General features: G+C 46.2%; 1 protein-coding gene across 28 annotated transcripts in view; it reads right to left on the bottom strand.

The window, feature by feature from the left end:
• LOC148109424 (uncharacterized) overlaps nt 1–15370 on the bottom strand; it is a 325915-nt gene extending 310545 nt beyond the window's left edge. For 3 of the 28 annotated variants that reach the window (XM_087864650.1, XM_087864654.1, XM_087864652.1), the window contains exons 1-2: nt 14707–15369; nt 8142–8297 (exon numbers count right to left, since the gene is read on the bottom strand). Coding sequence is in view for 2 of the 28 variants with exons in the window: in XM_087864657.1 (XP_087720783.1) it covers nt 6599–6700; nt 8142–8297; nt 14770–14784 (273 nt within the window). In the remaining 26 variants the exon portion in view is untranslated. The other 25 variants (XR_015725733.1, XR_015725731.1, XR_015725725.1 and 22 more) reach the window with 24 other exon arrangements.
• Nucleotides 15371–19156: the final 3786 nt, after the last annotated feature.

The following is a 19156-nucleotide window of genomic DNA, read 5'->3' as shown; positions in this document are numbered from 1 at the left end:
TCAAATAAATAAAATAAATCTTAAAAAAAAAAAAAAAGAGCACAGAAACTGGACCAAGAATGCCTGGACTTGAAGCCCACCTCTGCTATCCATTAGCCATCCCATGCCTCAGTTTTGTCACCCATAAAATGGGAATCATCATAGCGTCTACGTCATTAAGTTACAATGATGATTACATGAGTTCAAATGTGTTACAGATCCTGGAAAAGTATCTGGCAAGCATAAGCACTGGCTAATCTTACATTTTGATTCCCTTTGTTCCAAGTACAAAATCTAGCTCTCCTACTGGACTGTGGGCTGTTCAAAGGCAGGCACCTTGCTTGTCCTTCTTTGCATCCCTGGCGCGTAATACACAATAGGAGCTGAGTCAGTATTCGTTAAATAAACTGTTGAATTAGATTTTTCCAAGCCAGACTGGCAGACTCACTATTCCTTCCCCCAGTGCCTGGCACATTTCTGTCTCCTGTCTCTCCCATGGTTTCCCATCCCCCACTCCCTCTACCTGCCTCCATCTCCTTAAGGTCCCAATTCATCTTCTTCATCCTTCTATTCTCCCCACCAAACCCACCTGACCAATATTCATCTGATTTCTACCCACCCTTCGGAGGCTGCCCAGCTGGAGTAATTATTCATCTGTTCACCAAATAGTTCCAGCTCTCTGCCTTCTGGGCACATGGTGGAATTTTACTTCCTGCCCTGCCCCTGTGGTTGGGTGCAACCCTATTAAAAGTCTGGTGCAAGAGTGGAGAATCTGACTGCTGGTGTGAGACCCCCCCCAATTTCAGATCCGTTTCCCCTGCCACAACAACCAGCAATATTCCAACCTGCGGCTGCTCCCTCTGTCCGGTTCACAGTGAAATTAGCGGGAGCAGAGCCACTAGCTGACCCATGATGGACCAATAGCATGAATGAGAAATAAATCTTCATTTTTTTTAAGCCACAGAAATGTGTTGTTGCTATTTCTGCACCATCACCTGATTTATCCTGACAGATACATTTCCTTAAGGTCAGCATCCCCCTGAAAGCCTGCTCTAGCCACCCTGACCCACAGTAATTTCTTCAAAAGGGCAGGGGAAAAAGCCTCTTACTCATTTTTATCCCCAAATCTAACATAGCATCTTGCACAGTCAGTGCCCATTAAACGACAGTTGAGTAAATGAGCAGTCACTCATCTCTGGGCCTCTGGTTTCTCAATCTGTAAAACAGGAGAATAAATGTCTTGCCCCTCTTCCTTTGCAGGGCTATTGTGGGGCTAAAATGGAATTACATGTAAGGAGGTGCTTTAGGGACTATAAAATGCTGAACACATCTCAGGCATTATTATTAGATAATAAACTACTGAGAAAAAGTCTCAGAATTCATTCATTCATCTTATACCCAGTACCATCTCAGCTTGATAATTAACTACTCCTCTACACACACACACACACACACACACACACACACACACACACACATTCTTAAGTTCTGATGCTGTTCTTAAACTCAGGAATAATGACAGTGGTCAACACCCACTGAATGTCAATATACACCAGGGACCGTGCTGGATGCTTTTCATGCCCTTGTCACTATAATCTCCAAAGGGTCAGAGGATTTGGGTACCATCGGCCTATGTTACAGTTGGCAAAACTGAGCTTCCAAAGAGATAAGTAGCTGGCCCAAGGTCAAATGGCAAGAAAGTTGCAGAATCAGGAGCTTGGTCAAGAACCCCAAGTATTTGGAGTCCTTGGAATGGGCACTATTAGCCAGTGCACTATTCTCCCTCCCAAGGAAGGTATGAACGGAACACTCTTCGGACTGGGCAGGAAGAAGCACTATATGCTCCGGAGTCTCAGTGTGGCCACTGAACGGGCAACCAAGACTCCGTGTAAGCAGATGGCCAGACACTGCACTCATTTTCCCCAAGTCACAAGGGCTGAGCTGCTGTTGGGTGTTTTAAAATATACGCATCCATGTAGATGAGTCCACTCCCAGTTTAGGAAACCTAAGACATAGCAAGACACACACACACACATTTACTTCTCGCTTTAGAAAAGTTTATGCTATAAAAAGCATTTAAAATAGTGTCAACTTGGTGACCGTTTGCTCAGTGCAGTCACACAGGCCAAGCCCTCAGGGGGCGCCCCCTGCGCTCGGAGTTTGATGCTCTGTGGTCGCCATCTTGAAGTTCTCCAATTCTACCTTTAGTGTGTGTTTTGCAAGTGAAGTTGGATGGAACGGTAGAGCATGCTTCAGAGGCCTAGAGCCTTAGCTCACACGCAGTCCCAGCTCCTGCACCCTCCCAGCTTCCCAGGGGAGGACTCTCAGCCGTCTGTGCCCCTACCCCACGTGCTCCAGAAGCCCCCTTCCCTGCCCCCTTCTGAGCACCCACATGGAGAATGTTGAGCCAGTTGGCATGTGGGGCAGAGTACTAGAATTTATATCTGGGCATATTATTTAACCTCGCTAAGCTTCAGTTTCTTCACCTGTAAAATGCAGGTTAAAACCGATATCTGCTTCGTGGGTTGTTAGAGGAATTTGAAAACCCTTGGAAAGTACTTAGCATGATACATAGCACATAACAGCAGCTCAATAAAGGGCAGGTGTCCCATTCTCATCACGAGCTGTGAGACTGGTATTGTGACCCCAGGAGTCAGCTGAGACACTAAGGCCTAAGTAGATCAGACTCTGAAGCCAGGGGGCTCCTCGGTGGAAGAGTCCAGATGCCAACTCACGGCTACCAGATGCCAAAACCCATGTGCTAGACCACCATACCACACTGCCCCCCTATCATGGAACAGGGTCTCTTTTGGTGGCCCAAGGTTCCACCTCAGGTCTAATTCTGAGGTCCTCAAGCCACATGACCCTCTGAACTTGGATCCAACAGAACCTTCCAGCTCTTAAAGTCCTGGAGATCAGGACAGCCCTACCTGGTAGCAACCACACCCACCGTGTGTGCGAACCCCAAGAGACCTGTCCATGTAACTTCCCTTCCACAGAGCCTCACATAGTGCCTGCCCAAACAGGTACTTAATAAAGCTCCCTTGATAAAAATCTATGCAGCTGATAAGGCTCCAACGTGCCTACCTACCGTCTGATGTCAGCACAGCAGTAGCAGGCATGCAACAAGACTAACTAGCAGCAGCTCCACTGAAACCACAGGCAAAGGAGAAAAAGTGAAAAAGACAGGCCATGCACAAATGTTCGAAACCAAGGCTTTTATGCCTTTGAAACTGAATCCAGGGATATGGCAGGCACCCCTGTAGATAGTTGGAGGGCTTCTCCCCCTGGATTGTTGCAGTGTTCGGGAGTCTCCAATTTCTAATCTCACAGGCCGGGAGTTTAGCCCCGAAGTGTCAGTGCAGCGGGGTAGGTGTGAGTCAGCCCTAGAGCTGGCACGGCCCCGGGCCTCGCGTGGAGTCCAAACCCGTCGCTGACACATGGGGGGAGCGGAGGCAGGAGTGGGTGTTTGCTGACAAGCAGCTTCATGGGAACGCTTGCCTTGGCATTTCTCAGTGCTGAATCAGGGAGAAAAGTTGGGCAGAGTGCTGCGGGGTTCAACTGAGAGGGAGGGGGAGAGGGAGGGAGGGAGACCAGAGCCCAAGGTGGGAGAGCAGCAGGAGCAGGAGCAAAAGGACCACCGCCAAAGGCCTTCTGGTTACATTCCACGCTCTCTCCTGCCCACCCTCGCCACAGCCCTCGCAGGCAGGGAAACCCCTCCAGGAACGATTTTTCTCTCCTGCACAGAAAGAAACCGGGGCTAAGAAAGATCAAGGGCTGCACAGCTAACTAGTGGCTAAAATGGAATCCAAGCTCAAGTCTAACAAAAGCCCGACATTCTCCAGCACCTGACCCCTCGCTTGACGCCCACCTCTGATAAACCCCGTCTCACCCTGGCCTCACCTGCTTCTTCTCCGAAGCTTAGCAGAAGCCAGACAGACAGGAAATGAAGCCCATGTGGAAAGAGGCATTCACCTCTCAAACAGCCTGGGGGGGAGGGAGAGGGACCCCAGATGCAGGAGCCTGGGTGTGTCTTGTTCAGCCCTGAGTAGGGCCATCCTGCACCTGCTGATCCAGATGAAGAGAGAAAAATCCAGACCTCCCCATTCCTCCCTGATTGTGTCATCCGAAGTAGCGCTGTCTAATAAAAATATAACCCAAGCTACATAATGTAATTATAACTTTCGAGTAACCACATTTTTTAAAAGTAAAAAGAAGGTGAAATTAATAATATGTTTTATTTAACCAACTCTGTCCAAAAGAGTACTACTTCCAGATGTAATCAACATAAAAAATTTATTTTTTATGCATGTCCTTTTTTTTTTTTTTTTTTTTGGTTCTAAGTCTTCAAAGTCTGATGTGCACTTGATACTTACCCCACCTCACTGGGACTAGCATATGTGCTAGTGGCCACTATATTGGATGGGGTAGGTCTACAGGATATGAAAATATCCGAATGAATACAACGTCACTCTACATGATGCTAAGGGCTTTTGAACCATCATACTGGAAAGTTGGTTTTTTTTATTTACAATTCTATGCATTTTAACACACGTTCAGATTCATGTAACCACATGCAACCAGCACCATAATCAGGATATGGAGCTGTTCCATCACTCCCCAAAAAACTCCTTGGTGCTACCTCTTTACCGCCAAACCTTCCATCCTCCCCTAATCCCTGTACAAATGGAATCATAGAGTAGGTAACCTTCCAAGACTGGGTTCTCTCACTCAGCATGATCCCTCTGAGATTCTTCTTGTTATGAGTTTTAGAACACTGTATGGATAGACCACGATCGCATACCCATTTAGCGGCTGAATGACGTTGCAATTGCTTCCGGGTTGGGATGATTATGATCAGAGCTGTTGTAAATACGCGGACAGGTTTTGTGTGAACATAAGTTTTCATTTCGTTTCTCAGGATTGGAATTGCTGGGCATGTGGTAAGTGCATGTTTAACTTTATAAGAAACCACCGAATTGTCTTCCAGAGTAGCCCAACCACGTTTTATTCCCACCAGCAATGTGGGAGAGTTCCAGTTGCTCCGCATTCTTTTCAGGATATCAATACTGATACTATCAGTATTTTTATTTTAGCCGTTACAATACGTATGTAATTGTGTCTCATTATGGCTTTAATTTGTTTTTCCCTAATGCCTCATGATGCTGAACATCTTCTAATGTGTTTCTCTGCCCTCCATAGGTCCTCTTTGGTGATATGTCTGTTCAAGTCTTTCACCCATTTTTAAAGTGGTTGTGTGTTTTTAAGGTCTTATATATCCTAAATACGGGTCTTTTGTTATAAGTGATTTGTATATTTTTTCCTAGTCTCTAGGCTGTCTTTTTACTCTATTGCTTTTCACAGAGCAGAAGTTTTCAATTCTGATAATGTCCAATTTATCAATTTTTTCTTTTATGGGCTTTGCTTTTGTTGTCCTTAGTAAGAACTCTCTTTGCCTCACCCCAGCTCACAGAGATTTTCTCCTATTAAGTTTATGAACAATAAATCACATGTTTAATACCCAAGTAGTTTGTAACTCCTTAAAGAAATTCAGCCATGGGTTTTAGTTGTGAAAATCTACCTTGTCATATGTATTCATTCATCCACTCTGCAGATATTTAGTAAGTGGGAAGTCATGACTATTAAAGGAGAGATGATTAAAATTTGGTTCACAATAGTGGCTGCCATTAATTGAAGGTCTAGGGCCAATGGCCATATAAACATCCTCTATATCCTCCAATCTGGCACTACTATCCTCATTTTACAAGAGAAGAAACTGAAGCTTAGAGAAGTAATTTTCCAGCCACATAGGCAAAGGACAGTAGAGTAAGGCTCAGCTAATTCCATAGTCCTCAGGTATGGGAGGATTCTTTTGTTTCTAGCAACAGAAGACAGTTCTATCTCCCTAAGGGGGGGGAAGGGAAGGGAAGGGAAGGGAAGGGAAGGGAAGGGAAGGGAAGGGAAGGGAAGGGAAGGGAAGGGAGGAAGGAAGAAAAGAAAAGAAGTAATCCACAGGTATTTCCCAGAACCAACCCAACAGCTCAAAAATCAAATCTTGGAAAGGAAAAAAAAACAAATAAGGAAGTTCAAAGATCTAGGTAGCAGGAAACATATATATGTTAACATCTAGACATCCATCCCTTTTGAATGAAGCATGTTTAACTATTTTTAGCCCTTTTGTGTGTCCTCTCTAGATTCAAATTCCCTGGAACAATCGTCTGACTGACCCGTCATGGGTCATGAGACCATCTTTTGACCAAGGAATGAGGTAACACCTTGACTGATGGTCCCACAAAGACTATTTCCAATTAGGGACAAAGTCCCCTTTCCTTGTTGAGAGGAATACTGAAGTGCTACTACTGCAGGAAAAAGGAAGAAGGGATCCTGGGAAGACAACAATCACAGAGGCCCACGATGGCAATGCTTTTAGAATTTTTTGACCATGACCCATGTTGAGAAACATATTTCCCCAGCACGTGAGTGTATTCACACACGACTGAAATGAAAATTTCATGTAACAGTGTGTCCCCTTACAATGTGTAGCACACTCAATGTATGGAAATGGATGTTGCAATGCCCTCATGGGTCACGACCTGCAGATTGGAAGCACTATACTTACCATGATTTCCTTCCTTTCTCTGTCCATGAAGACTCCAGAGGGAAGTGAGACAGGGAAGGGAGGAAAGCCAGTGATGGTGCTGTCACTCTGGCATCTGGAGCCCTGTCCCACAGGAGACTCTCTGAGAAACTGTGCCTCGAGACTGTTCCACCAAAGGGCAGGGAAGCTGGAGTGTTCATCTACCCACTGACATTCCTCCATGTGAAGGTGGCACCCAAGCCATTAATTTCCCAATACTTCCAGGCTGCCACCAAGTGAGGGCCAAGCTCCTATGGCCAGAGAACGCCCCTAAGCAGAGAGATGCAGGAAACTTTGGGCTGTATGGAAATTATCTTTAGATGACCTCTGGGTGGGTCAGGAGTATACAGGTTGAAGTCCTCCTGCAAGACGTAACTGGGAGGAAGGACTAACTCAGAAAGCCACTGTCAGTCATAAACACCTGCCTCCACACCATACGGTCAGGCACATCCTGACCCAACCCCCTGATTTCTAAATTCATCAAGTGTGTCCTGGACTGGCTGCCTGCTTTCCTGCTTCAGCATGGCTGAAGGGAGACAGGAAGTCTGCCCGGCTGGCTCACCAGTCCTACCTGGCCCCTCTGATTCTCAGCCAATGTCTCAGAGAATGTCTCATTTCAGCCTACCATCTCTGCCACAGCATTTCAGTAAATCTTTATCCACCCTTGCCCTCCCCTTAGTGTCAGAAGAGAATATGGCCCTACTCCTGTCAAGCTGCCAATGAAAACGAATATCCAGGACTCAGCACACAAACCTTGATTAATCACCTGCCGTTTGTCAGATTAAAACACAGAAGATAAACTGACTTTGGGAGTCAGATCCAATGGGATGGGACTAGAAGCAGCCCTGGGCACGGAGCAGCAAACTCGTAATCAGCAATGCCTGAGGGCAGTGGGTCTTGACTCAGGCTGCGACAGTCAGCTAAGGAGCTTTTAAAGAGTACTGATTCCCACCGGGAGATGGGGTGGATCTGAGGCATCTGAATATTTTTTAAATTCCCCAGATTCTAACACACAGGAAGTATAAAATGAGACAAGAAGGAAGAAATAATATTTCTTCTGGTGGCTTTCTTTGTGAGGTACCCTTTATATCTCATCTAAAAATGCCACAGTAGCCCCCCCTTATCCACGAAGGATACGTTCCAAGACCCCCAGCTGCTGCCTGAAACCACAGTTAGAACCAAACTCTATAAAAGTTTAATTTATAAATTAGGCACAGTCGGGGCGCCTGGGTAACTCAGTCGGTTAATCGTCCGACTCTTGATTTCAGCGCAGATCATGATCTCAAGGTCATGAGATTGAGCCGTGCATTGGGCTCAGCAGGGAGTCTGCTTGAGAGTCTCTCTCTCCCTCTCCCTCTGCCCCTCCCTCTGTGCTCGTTCTCTCTCTCTCAAATAAATAAATCTTTAAAAAACAAAAAGTAGTAAGAGATTAACAACAATAATATAATAGAACTCCAACAATACCTTGTAATAAAGGTTATGTGAATGTGGTCTCTCTCAAAATATCTTATGGTCCTATACTCACCTTTCTTGTGATGATGTGAGATGATAAAATGCCTGCGTGATGAGACGCAATGAGGTGAACGAGGCATTTCGACCTGTGGTAGACTATTTTTGACTTTGTTAATTCGTCAGGAGTATCACCTGCTTCCAAACCACCAACGGCTGCAGGTAATTGAAACTGCAGAAAACAAAACCAAGGATGAGGGAAAACGACTATTTATCTTACGTATGACTGTACCCATCTCAAAGGTGAGAAAACTGAAGCTGAGGGAAATCAAGTAACTCACCCAAGTCCCCAGTGTTATCAGCTAAAGGACCATAACTGATCACCATCCAAGACTGTATCTAAAGGCCATGACTCCTTCTACCGCACCATGCTATCCCCCCAGTAAAATCTTAATAAGATTAATGGTAAAAGAAAGGGGACAGGAAAACATTTGAGATCAAGAGTGTCACTGGATAAATCAAGACTGGCCTAGGTGAGGCCTGTGGGAAGGGCCCTGGGGGCAGCGAGAAGCCCAGGTGCCTGAAGCTGGAGAAGCCCAGACACCTGAAGCTGTTCTTAACACCAGGGAAAATGAGGCAAAACCACCAAAGCGGGGCTGGGGGCGGGGGGGGGGGGTTGAGCACCAGCTAACCCTGCCCTATCCCAATGTCCCGAGCCTGGCTCTGCTCTCATGAAGGTCTTGCATCCAAAGTCAGCTCACTGGGCCGTTTTCTCATCAGATCGGAACTGTGACTTGGAACGTCACGGCGGCCAGCCCGGGGTTAATCTCCCTCTTCTCCCCGGCCTCCAGGCTGACAACGTTCAGCTGCGAGAATAAGCCAACATCACAGCAGACAGCTTTTCCTCATTTCTGTCACTGATTTCTCTATTCTCTGTGGCTGCCTGGCTCTCCAGGCTCAGAGGCCCATCTGGTTGAAGGGATGTCCTGCTGTTTACAGCCTCCTCTGGGACTGCTCAGAGACAGGAGAAACCCTATCCACTTCTACTCCTCTGTGTCTGCTCCAGGAAACGGAATTTTATTCAAGCATCCCATTTGTAGAAGGAAAAGGAACTTCGGTCTGTTCTTGCTTGATGGTGTGTTTCAGCCACAAGATGCCCAATCGATGAAGGCAATCCTCGAAAGGAAAACTTCAAAACCAAGATCTCCCGAGCACACTGCGCTTCCAAAGTCCACAAGCATCTTTCAGAAAATCCTGGAAGACTGCAGAGCTGGAAGGGCCCTCCAGATCATCTCGTAGAGGGGGAAGCTGAAGGCCCATCCGGGAGAGTCACTTGCCCGATTCTCAGGGCCTGAGGCAACAGCAGGCGAGGGCCTGGGACCCGGAGGCCTGGCCTGTCATCTCCAGATGGCATGTTACTGGCAGCAGCTGAGGGCACACAGAGGAGCAGCACACTGAAGGCACTCCCTCGGGCCCACCATGATCCATGCTGAGAAATCTATTTCACTGACATGCGAGCATATACACTCAGGACTGAAATGTGTGTATAGGAAGTGGAGCCAGTGCCAAGGAAAATACTGGATGAAAAACATGCAGGCTCAGCCCCAACTGTGAAGAAAACAAAGTGATCTTCACTATTTACCAGCCCATCCCTCCCAAGCTGACGAAGCGGAGGCCCACCATACGACACCACTCCGGGGGGCATAACGCACACTGTACTGCGAATTCGTATTTTCCAAAGGCAGAAGAGTAAAAGCTAAAATACCAGCTATTATTTTCCTTGCTCTGCATTAACAGCAGGAACCGAGGCATTAATTGATAACTACAGGATTCATTAAAAACAAATAGTAACTTAAGAACAACCCCGGGAGACTTGGCTTTCAAGATTCCAGAGAATGAATCTATGAAAGCAAGTTAATCATAAAGATGTCAGAAGGAGAAGACCCTCGGAAAGCGCTAACTTCAGCACACGCCCACGGGGGCTCTGGTAGGCATTGTTCTCAGTGCTCACAACAACCCTGCGACATAGGTACTGTTATCATCTCCCATTTCACAGATGGGGAAACTGAGATGTACAGCAATCAACTTGCAAGTCTCATAGCCAGGAAGTGGCCCGCTGTGATTTTAAGGGCACCCTCCCCGCCCCGCCCCCGGGCACTGTGTGCTCGACTATTTACAACATCACCCCTTTTGTAGGGGTCGGCTAATCACTGTGACCTGCTGTGGAGGGCTGGGGGCAATTGACTCCTGCCCAATTTCTCTCCAGTCACTGCAGGTGCCAAGTGAAGTCTGCTGGGGGGTGGGGGACAACAGTGAGGAGGCCATCCTGCTCCCTGCTCCAGGGAGGAGCCTGTCAGCGCTCTGCTCCAGGAAATCTGGGAAGGAATTATGATGTCCTCACGGAAGTACAGGTCTGGACAGGAGTCCCAGCACCCGCAAATATCAGCATGAGAGCCTCTGGGAATCCTCCCTTACCCCCAAGCCCAACCTTCTTCAGGGTGGGGAATAAAAAGAAGGGAGAAAATGTTTAGTCCCTCCCCTGGAAGCCACCAGAAATGATTCAGAGTAACTCAAGACCTTGTCCAGCCCTTTGAAGTCAACAGAGAGAGGAGATACTTTTTAATTCTTTCCTCTCTGCTACCTCAAGCAATTTCCTCAATGCTCCTGAGACTTAGTTTCTTCACCTCTCCGCTAGGGTTCCTGCCTGCCATACAAACATTGATGTTCTCGAGTTGACCAGTGGAAGGGCTTAACAGCGCTTACGGCCGTCTAAAAGACCAGGTGAGCCAATACGTGACAGTTTCCTTCTGCCCCTTTGGGATACAAAGGACACAGTTAAATCCCTACCCCACACTCATTATTTTTCTTTACCAACAGACCCCTGTTTTGATTCAAGGCTTCAATATGCTCAAAAGGATCGGCTTCCCAGGTTCCTTTGTGAGTAGAGGTGGTCATATTTCAGTTCTGACAAATGAGCTATAAGGAGAAGACTTAGGAGGGGGCTTCCAGGACCTTAGGTACCCCCCCCCCAAAAAAAACAGGGGGAAGGAGGTCAGCTAGCATTTCCCTTGCCCTCCCCTCTTCTTCCTTCTGAAGGTGCAGCTGCCAACTTTCCACCATCAGGACAAAAACAATAGGCTGAGCACAGAAACAGAGAAGGAGCCTGGGCCCTCAATAACATCCCAATGCTTGACTCCCTGCCTCTTGGTCTGTCACGTTAGAAAACTAAACCCCTTTCAGTCTTTTCCTTATTTGTAGCTAAACACATTCCTAATGATATTTACAAATTCTAGTTTGATATATTGAAATAAACAAAATATAGAGATGCGAGCATGTTTGCTCCAGGTCATATCATGAATTGATTGGTGGCAAATCCAGGCCTGATGAATATCTTGAGTCTGAAATTCCCACCCCAAATACTCTCCTAATAGACTCCATGCCCCTGAAAATCATATTTATGTCAAGAATCGGAATGGCAGTTACAAAGTATTTATATGGAAACCAGTTGTGCCTGTCCGTAAGAACCTCCCATCTAGAAATTTAAGTAGACAAACTTAATTTTTGAAAACCATGAATTGCATTTAATCCATGCAAGTGGCTTTTCAGTCTTGGGGCAAATCACACATGGAGCTCGGAGCAGGAGCTGACCACCTACAGAGCCCAGCTTCACCCCTCCGTAAAAGCAAGGACGCACCTCTGTACGTCACACCGTGACCTCAACCAAAAGCGCTATCTGCCCTAAACTATCCTAGAGAACAGCCTGAATTCGCAAAAGCAATGCTTTTGAACCACTAATAAATATTTTATAACCCGATCACTTAGGAAGTCAGGATTGAAAAGCATTCAAATATAAATATAATCTTTGCATGGCAAAATTGTTTGAGCTTAAGGATATCACCCACCCCAGATTGTTATAATTTAATGAAAACTATTGGCTAGACTTGAAAAAACGCAATTAATAAAACCATATTCAAATGCTCTTGCTGAGAATTTATATCGCAGTAAAGCTGCAGGGTGTGAGTTTGGTCAGGAGCTCTGGAAATTTTAGATCCCTGGGAGAGGAAAGCTGTTTCCTTTCCTTGGGAAAAGGTATGTCCTTGGAACTGTCCAGACAGATGTAGGTAGTGGTGCTTAGAACTAATTCTGCTGCCAAGCATAGCCATCAAGTAGGACGGCTTCATAGTGATCCCCCCCACCGGTGGCCTTGGCTGTGCTCATGTCCCTGTTTCCCAGGACAGATCCAGGTTGTCCAGAATAAAACCACGCCGCTCAAATTGTGCCAGATTCTCTCTCACGGGAAGTCAAGACATAGACAGTAAGTCATAGTGATGAGGCTGGCAGCAAATGAGAAAGTGAGACTTGGGGCTTGTCTAGTTCTTGCCCTTCCTGGGATGGTCTGATTCTGTGAGCTCTCCCAGCACTTTCCTAAGAAATACTTCATTTTAGGGACACCTGGGTGGCTCAGTCAGTTAAGTGTCTGCCTTTGGCTCAGGTTGTGATCCCAAGGTCCTGGTATCGAGCCCCACGTCAGGCTCCTTTCTCAGCGGGGAAACTGCTTCTCCCTCTCCCTCTGCCTGCTGCTCCCCTTTCTTGTGCTCTCTCTGTCAAATAAATCTTTAAAAGAAAAAAATAAGAAAGAAAGAAAGACATACTTCATTTTAGGGGCACCTGGCTGGCTCCATCAGTGAAGCACAGGACTCTTGATCTCAGGGTCATGAGTTTGAGCCCCACCGTGGTATGGAGTCTACTTAAAAAATAAATAAAATTAAAATTTAAAAAAAGGAAGAAAGAAATACTTCATTTTAAACTTGAGCTAGATGGAATCAGTTTCTGTTGCTTAAAGAAAAAGTATCTTAGCTGTTGATTGGCACTCTTGGGCACTCACTTATTTGTAGGGTCGCAGAGTCAGAAGGACCAGCTCCTTCCCACATCCAACAGAAACAAGCCGTCTTAGTCTGGGGCAAATAGGAGGTGACAGGGATTCTCGGCCTTAGTGTCCCCAGGCCTCTCAGGAAAGTAGTTCCCACATCCGCCCTCCTCCTGTAACACTGGAACCCCTCTTTCCCACGTTCTTTCTCCTACCCGTTGGGGCACCAGCAGGGTGGCAAGTGGTTCAGGGTGGGGGCTTTATAGCTGGACCCCTCAGTTGGAACCCTGACACTGTTGCTTCTAGCAGGGTGACCTAGACTATTGTTTAATAGTCTCAGTTTCCCCATCCAGAAAAGGGGAGGTAACCACAAGGGTTTTGTGAGGATTGAGTTAATCCAGATGAAACGCTCAGAATAACACCCTATCCCTAACTTCTCCAAATTTCTCCTCCTGTATTCCAGGCACCCCAGCCTACTTTCCAGAAATACATGCTCTTTTCTGCCTAGAAGTCTTAGGGGGCCTTTGCACGTACTGTTCTTTCCACCCAGGAATCCCACTCCACCCAGATCTCTTCCCAGACCTGCTCCCCATACACATCTAGAGATATATTGCAAAAATGGCCCCCACTCTCCCCACTCTCCGCCCCCCCCCCCCATATCTATGCTCACTCTTTGCTCTGTGATTTCACAGCCCTTCCCATCAGGAGTCTCTATTCTCTGTCCCTTGATCCTAGGGTTGCTTTGGCCAGTAGAATTCAGTAGAAGTAAGCTCATACCAGTTTTGAGGTGGGGGGCCTCAAGAGACCTTGCATGTTTCCAAGCTCCCTCTTGGACCCCTGCCTAGCCACAAGGCCAAGGCTGGCCGGCTGGGTGATGAGACACACAGACACCAGTCTCCACCCTTACCCCAGGCTACAACCACCCAGTCCCCTGAAGCACAGCCTCCTCACTGAGCAGCCTCTGACCACAGATCCATGATGCTCTCCCTGGACCGGCTGAGGCTAGAAGACCTGCCCAGGGGAACCCAGCCCAAACTGTCAACTCACTGCATTAAAAACTAAATGAGGGATTGCTGTCTCAAGCCACTAAATTTGGGGGTGGTTTGTTATACGTAAATGCTAACTGATACACACCCTCTCTAAGCCTCTGCTTCCTCAATGATATAATGGAAATAAGGAATAAGAAAACCTACGTCCTAAAATAAGCATGAAGATTACGTGAGATACTGCTTGTAAAGTGTCTCTGTTACATTAGGCATTACCCAACTGTTAACTACCACAGACATGGGAATGATACTGGATTCTTTGCCTCTTGTCTGTAAATGGAGAAATAATGATATCTAATGAATAGGGCTGCTGTGGGGAATTGAGAAAATATGTGTCATGTGCTCAGCACCATTGCAGACACACAGCAGCAATAAATGGTTATTATTGACTTGTTAAATATTATTGCAGAGCTTGGCTCCTCCATTCTCTTCCCTGCCCTTGGACACAATCCACCACCACCACCACCAGCAGCTACCGTACCCCTAGCCTTCAGTTTTCTCTCCTGGGTGATTAGACCCGGCCTCCCAGCCTCCAGCCTCTCTCTGGGGCACCCCCAGCTCGCATTGCCCTGGTCGTCGCGGCAGGAAGCCGGTCAGAGTCCCTGGGACCCCTCGAACTTCAGCCCCATGTGAACCTTTGCCACTAGGGGGCAGCCTCACCCTCCAGCCACACAGAAAGCCGGGGTCATCTCTAGGTCCTGGCCGGTTTTCCGATCCCCGCTGCCCACCTTGTCTCAGGGCTCCTGCAGGTCCCGCTGCATGCGGGCCACATCCGCACTGCGATTACGCACCTGTCCGCAGACCATTCCTGCCTACTGGGGCGCGACCCCACCCCCAGCCAGCCTGCGGAGACACTGGTGGCGGTCCTTCCCCAGCTCCAGGCAACCTCTCAACCTACGTGAGTGGTTTCATAATTCATGTCTGCCCATCAGCGGACAGATTTAGCCTGCTGCCTGCTGAGTCTGGAAATACTGAATATTAAAATATCCCAGCTCGCCCTTCTGACGCCCTCGCCATTCTCAGATTCACATGCAGTTGGTTGCACAAACAATTCCAGAGACACACACCAATTTGTCAATTAAGTAGATTTTGAGCGCTCACATGTGTAACTTTCATGGAGACAGGGGAAGGAGTATTCAGGGCCACGGATTTAGGTGCCTGACCTTGGGGAAATCCTAGTCCTCTGGCTTCAGGGCCAGTGTATTTTCTCCTGCCCCACGTTACTGTCCAAACTCCCAGCCCTTTTTGTAGCACTGTGCAATGAAGGGATGCAGGAATCCCACTCAAAGGATTTTACTGAGGAAAATAAAGCAAAAAGACCTCTCCATCCACCCAGGACAGCAACAGAGAGGATCCCAGGAATTAAAACCGACCATTATTTGAGGATGGAGGGAGCCAAGAGAATCTTTCGTATTTGCTGAAGAGAGGCGTGTGTGTGTGTGTGTGTGTGTGTGTGTGTATAAGATACCCTCTAACAAAACTCTAGCTGACTTCTCTCATGCACATCAAAGACTGCCAAGCATTTCCCACCTTCAATGTTGAGTTTTTAAAACTTTTACTAATGGGTCACCTGGGTGGCTCAGTTGGTTAAGCATCTGACTTCGGCTCAGGTCACAATCCCAGGGTCCTGGGATTGAGACCCATCTTTGGCTCTCTGCTCAGTGGGGAGCCTGCTTCTCCCTCTGCCAGCCACTCCCCCTGCTTGTGCTCTCTCTCCCTCTCTCTCTCTCTCTTTCTCTCTCTAGCAAATAAATAAAATCTTTAAAAAACAAAAAAACAAAAAACTTCTACTAAAAGAATTTCTAGGCTAATACACACATAGTTTTGCTATGATATCTAGTTAGGACAAACTGCAAACGTGGGTTTAGGATTTCAGGGAAAGGGGGTGGGAATTCCCCCACAGATCGAATATAGAGGAAGGGGTGGGAAACCTGGGTGGCTCAGTCGATTAAACGTCAGACTCTTGGTTTTGGCTCAGGTCATGATCTCAGTGTTCTGAGATCGAGCCCCACATAGGGCTCCGTGCTGGGTGTGGAGCCTGCTTGGGATTCTTTCTCTCCCTCTGCCCCTCCCTCCTCATGCTCCCTCTCTTCCTCTCTCTCTCTCTGGAATAAACAAATCTTTAAAAAAGAAAAAGAATACAGAGGAAGGGGTTTCTCCTGCTGTCCTGGCAGATTTCATTCTTTCCGCCAGGAGGAATTTGGCGAGCCCCTAAAGCAGGCTCCAGGCACTGAGCAGAATTCAGAAGGAGCCAATGTGGCCTCTTGGAGTGTGTGATCTAATTAAGAGGGCAAGACCTCTGTGGGGGAAATAAAGGATAATGTCCTGGCGACACAGAGAGCACGTGTGGTAACTAAGCATGAAAACTGTAGTAGGCAACAGAGAACCAGTCTCCACAGAGGAAATCTGAAATTCCTCTGTAACATAGAAGGAAGGCAGTTTAGGCTGGAGAGTGTAGTATGGAGAAGAGCCAGGCCAGCCCAACGTGGATTCAAGCACTGACTCTGCCATTCCCCATGGGACTTTGGACAGTGTACTGACTCCCTCTTGAGCCTCAGTTTCCTCATCCATGAAATGGGTACAGAGGCTTGTCATAAGGGTTCACGTAAGCCTCCCTTTAGGGTATTTTTCCTCCCATGCTTCACTAGGAATTTTACCTGATCTTGGCCTAAAAATGATTTAATCACGGCAGATGGATAAATTATTAATTGGATCAGTAAACAGTGAAACTAAGCATGCAGACTAATTCTAACCAGGCAGGCTTTGTCCACACCTCTCCCCTCACTGAGGTAGGTCACAATGCTCTTTTCAGAGGTGCCCAGGCAGGAATCCAGGAATATCTGTTGTATTTGTTTCCCATTGCTGCTCTAACATATCACCACAAATATCATTGCTCAAAACAACACAAGTTAATTATCTTACAGTTCTAGCAGTCAAAAGTCCCAATTGAGTCTCAGTGAACTAAAGCTCAAATTGTTGGCAGGGCTGCTTTCTTTCTAGAAGCTCTGGGGGAGAATCCATTTCCTTGCCTTTTTCAGCTTCTAGAGCATTCCTTGGCTCATGGTCCTTCCTCCATCTTCAAAACCAGCAGCATTGGGCTGTCTCTTTCTCGTGCTGACCTCTCCTAGTTCTCTCCTGCCTCCCTCTTCCACCTAAAGGACTCGCGACGGCACTGGACCGCTGCATAATCCAGAATAAGAAGCCTACGCGAGGTAAACTGATTAGCAGTCTTAATTCCATGTGCCCCTGCCACGTGATCTCGCATATTCACCACTTTGGGGGACTGGGAGGTAGACATCCTTGGGGGCCATTTATTCTGCCTGTGACACCCACTGTCGCAGATATAGGGTGGAAGCTGGATGAATGGAGAGCGGCTGGTTCACTTCCCATCAGTGGTGATGACGGAGCAGCCCCGGGGGGACTAGAAAGGCACTCGTCTGGGGGTCAGGAGGTGTGAGGTCTGGCCTGACCTGGCTGTTCACTGCTGGAAACTTTGGGCAATTCACCTTTTTCTCAGCATCAGCTCCTTATCTGTAAAATAAAAATACTAACCCCTGCCTGCTGCTCCTCTATCACTATTAGAAGGCTTGAATGTAATTCTCCACTGACAGCCTCCTATGGACCAGGCAGTGCGGAGGACCCCAAGGTATAGAGCATGCCACCTGCTTCCAGGGAGCTCACACTCCAAGGTGTCATCCCCTGATGCATATCGATTACTCTCCTCTCCACATTTCTCAGATTTGCCTTCGAATCACAGCTCCCTTGCCATCAGGAACTCTGAGATAGAGATCCATATCTATATACTTTTATTCAAATATGTTATTGGGATTATTCTCTAATTTGCCTTCATTTTCAAATATTTTGGTATTAATGAAGAAGCTTTAAATGCTTCCAAACCCATTTTATGAAGCCAGCATTACCCTGAGACCAAAACTAAACAGGGACATAACAATCTATCAATCAGTATATAAATAGATACATGAATAAATAAAAATACAGACCAATATCCCTGGTGAATGTAGATGCAAAAATCTTCAAAAAAACATTAGCAAACCGTATTTAATACTTTAAAAGAATCATAACCATGATCAAGTCGGACTTACGTCAAGGACACAAGAATGTCTCAACATTCACAAATCAATCAAGGTGGTACTCCACATTAACAAAATGAAGGATAAAAATCATGAACATCTCAGTAGATACAGAAAAAACATTTAACAAAATTCAACATCCATTTATGATAAAAACTCCCAACAAAGTGGATATAAAGGAATGTACCTCAACATAATAAAGGTCATACATGACAAGCCCACAGCGAACATCATGCTCAACAGTGAAAAGCTAAAAGGTTTTCCTCTAAGATCAGGAATAAGACAAGGAGGCCTAATCCCACCACTTTTATTCAGCATAATATTGGAAGTCCTAGTCAGAGCATTTAGGCAAGAAAAAGAAATGGAAGATACCCAAATTGGAGAGGAAGAAATAAAATTACCACTATTTGCAGGTGACATGATTATATAGGTAGAAAACCCTAAGGAACTACATACATGCAAAAAAAATAAATAAATAAAAATAAAATACAACAACAAAAACCTGTTAGAACTGATAAATGAATTCAGTAAAGTTGCAGGGTACAAAATCAATATACAAAAATCAGTTGCATTTCTACACACTAACAACAAATTATCAGAAAGAGAAATGAAGAAAAGAATCCCATTTACAATTGCCCCCCCCCCCAAAAAAAATGCCTGGGAATAAATTTAACCAAGGAGGTAAAAGATCTGTATACTGAAAATTACACAACATTAATGAAAAAAATTAAAAATGACACAAATAAATGGAAAGATAGTCCAAGCTCATGGATTGGAAGGATTAATTCTGTTTAAATGTCCATATTGCCCAAAGCAATCTATAGATTCAGTGCAATCCCTATCAAAATTCCAACAGTACTTCTCACAGAAAAAAGAAATTATATGGAACCACAAAAGACCCTAAGTAGCCAAAGCCGTCTTAAGAATGATCAAAGCTGGAGGCATCAGACTCCCTGATTTCAAGCTATACTGCAAAGCTAGAGTAAACAAAACTGTATGGTACTGGCATAAAAACAGACACATTAATCAATGGAATAGAATAGAAAGCCCAGAAATAAACCCACACATACATGGTCAATTTATTTAT

Source organism: Ursus americanus, chromosome 9 (genome assembly GCF_024610735.1).
Source record: "Ursus americanus isolate L20-20 chromosome 9, mUrsAme1.1.p, whole genome shotgun sequence".
Classification (NCBI taxonomy): Eukaryota; Metazoa; Chordata; class Mammalia; order Carnivora; family Ursidae; genus Ursus; species Ursus americanus.
Note: the sequence above shows the minus strand (reverse complement) of the source record. Positions and strands in the feature narration are given on the sequence as shown.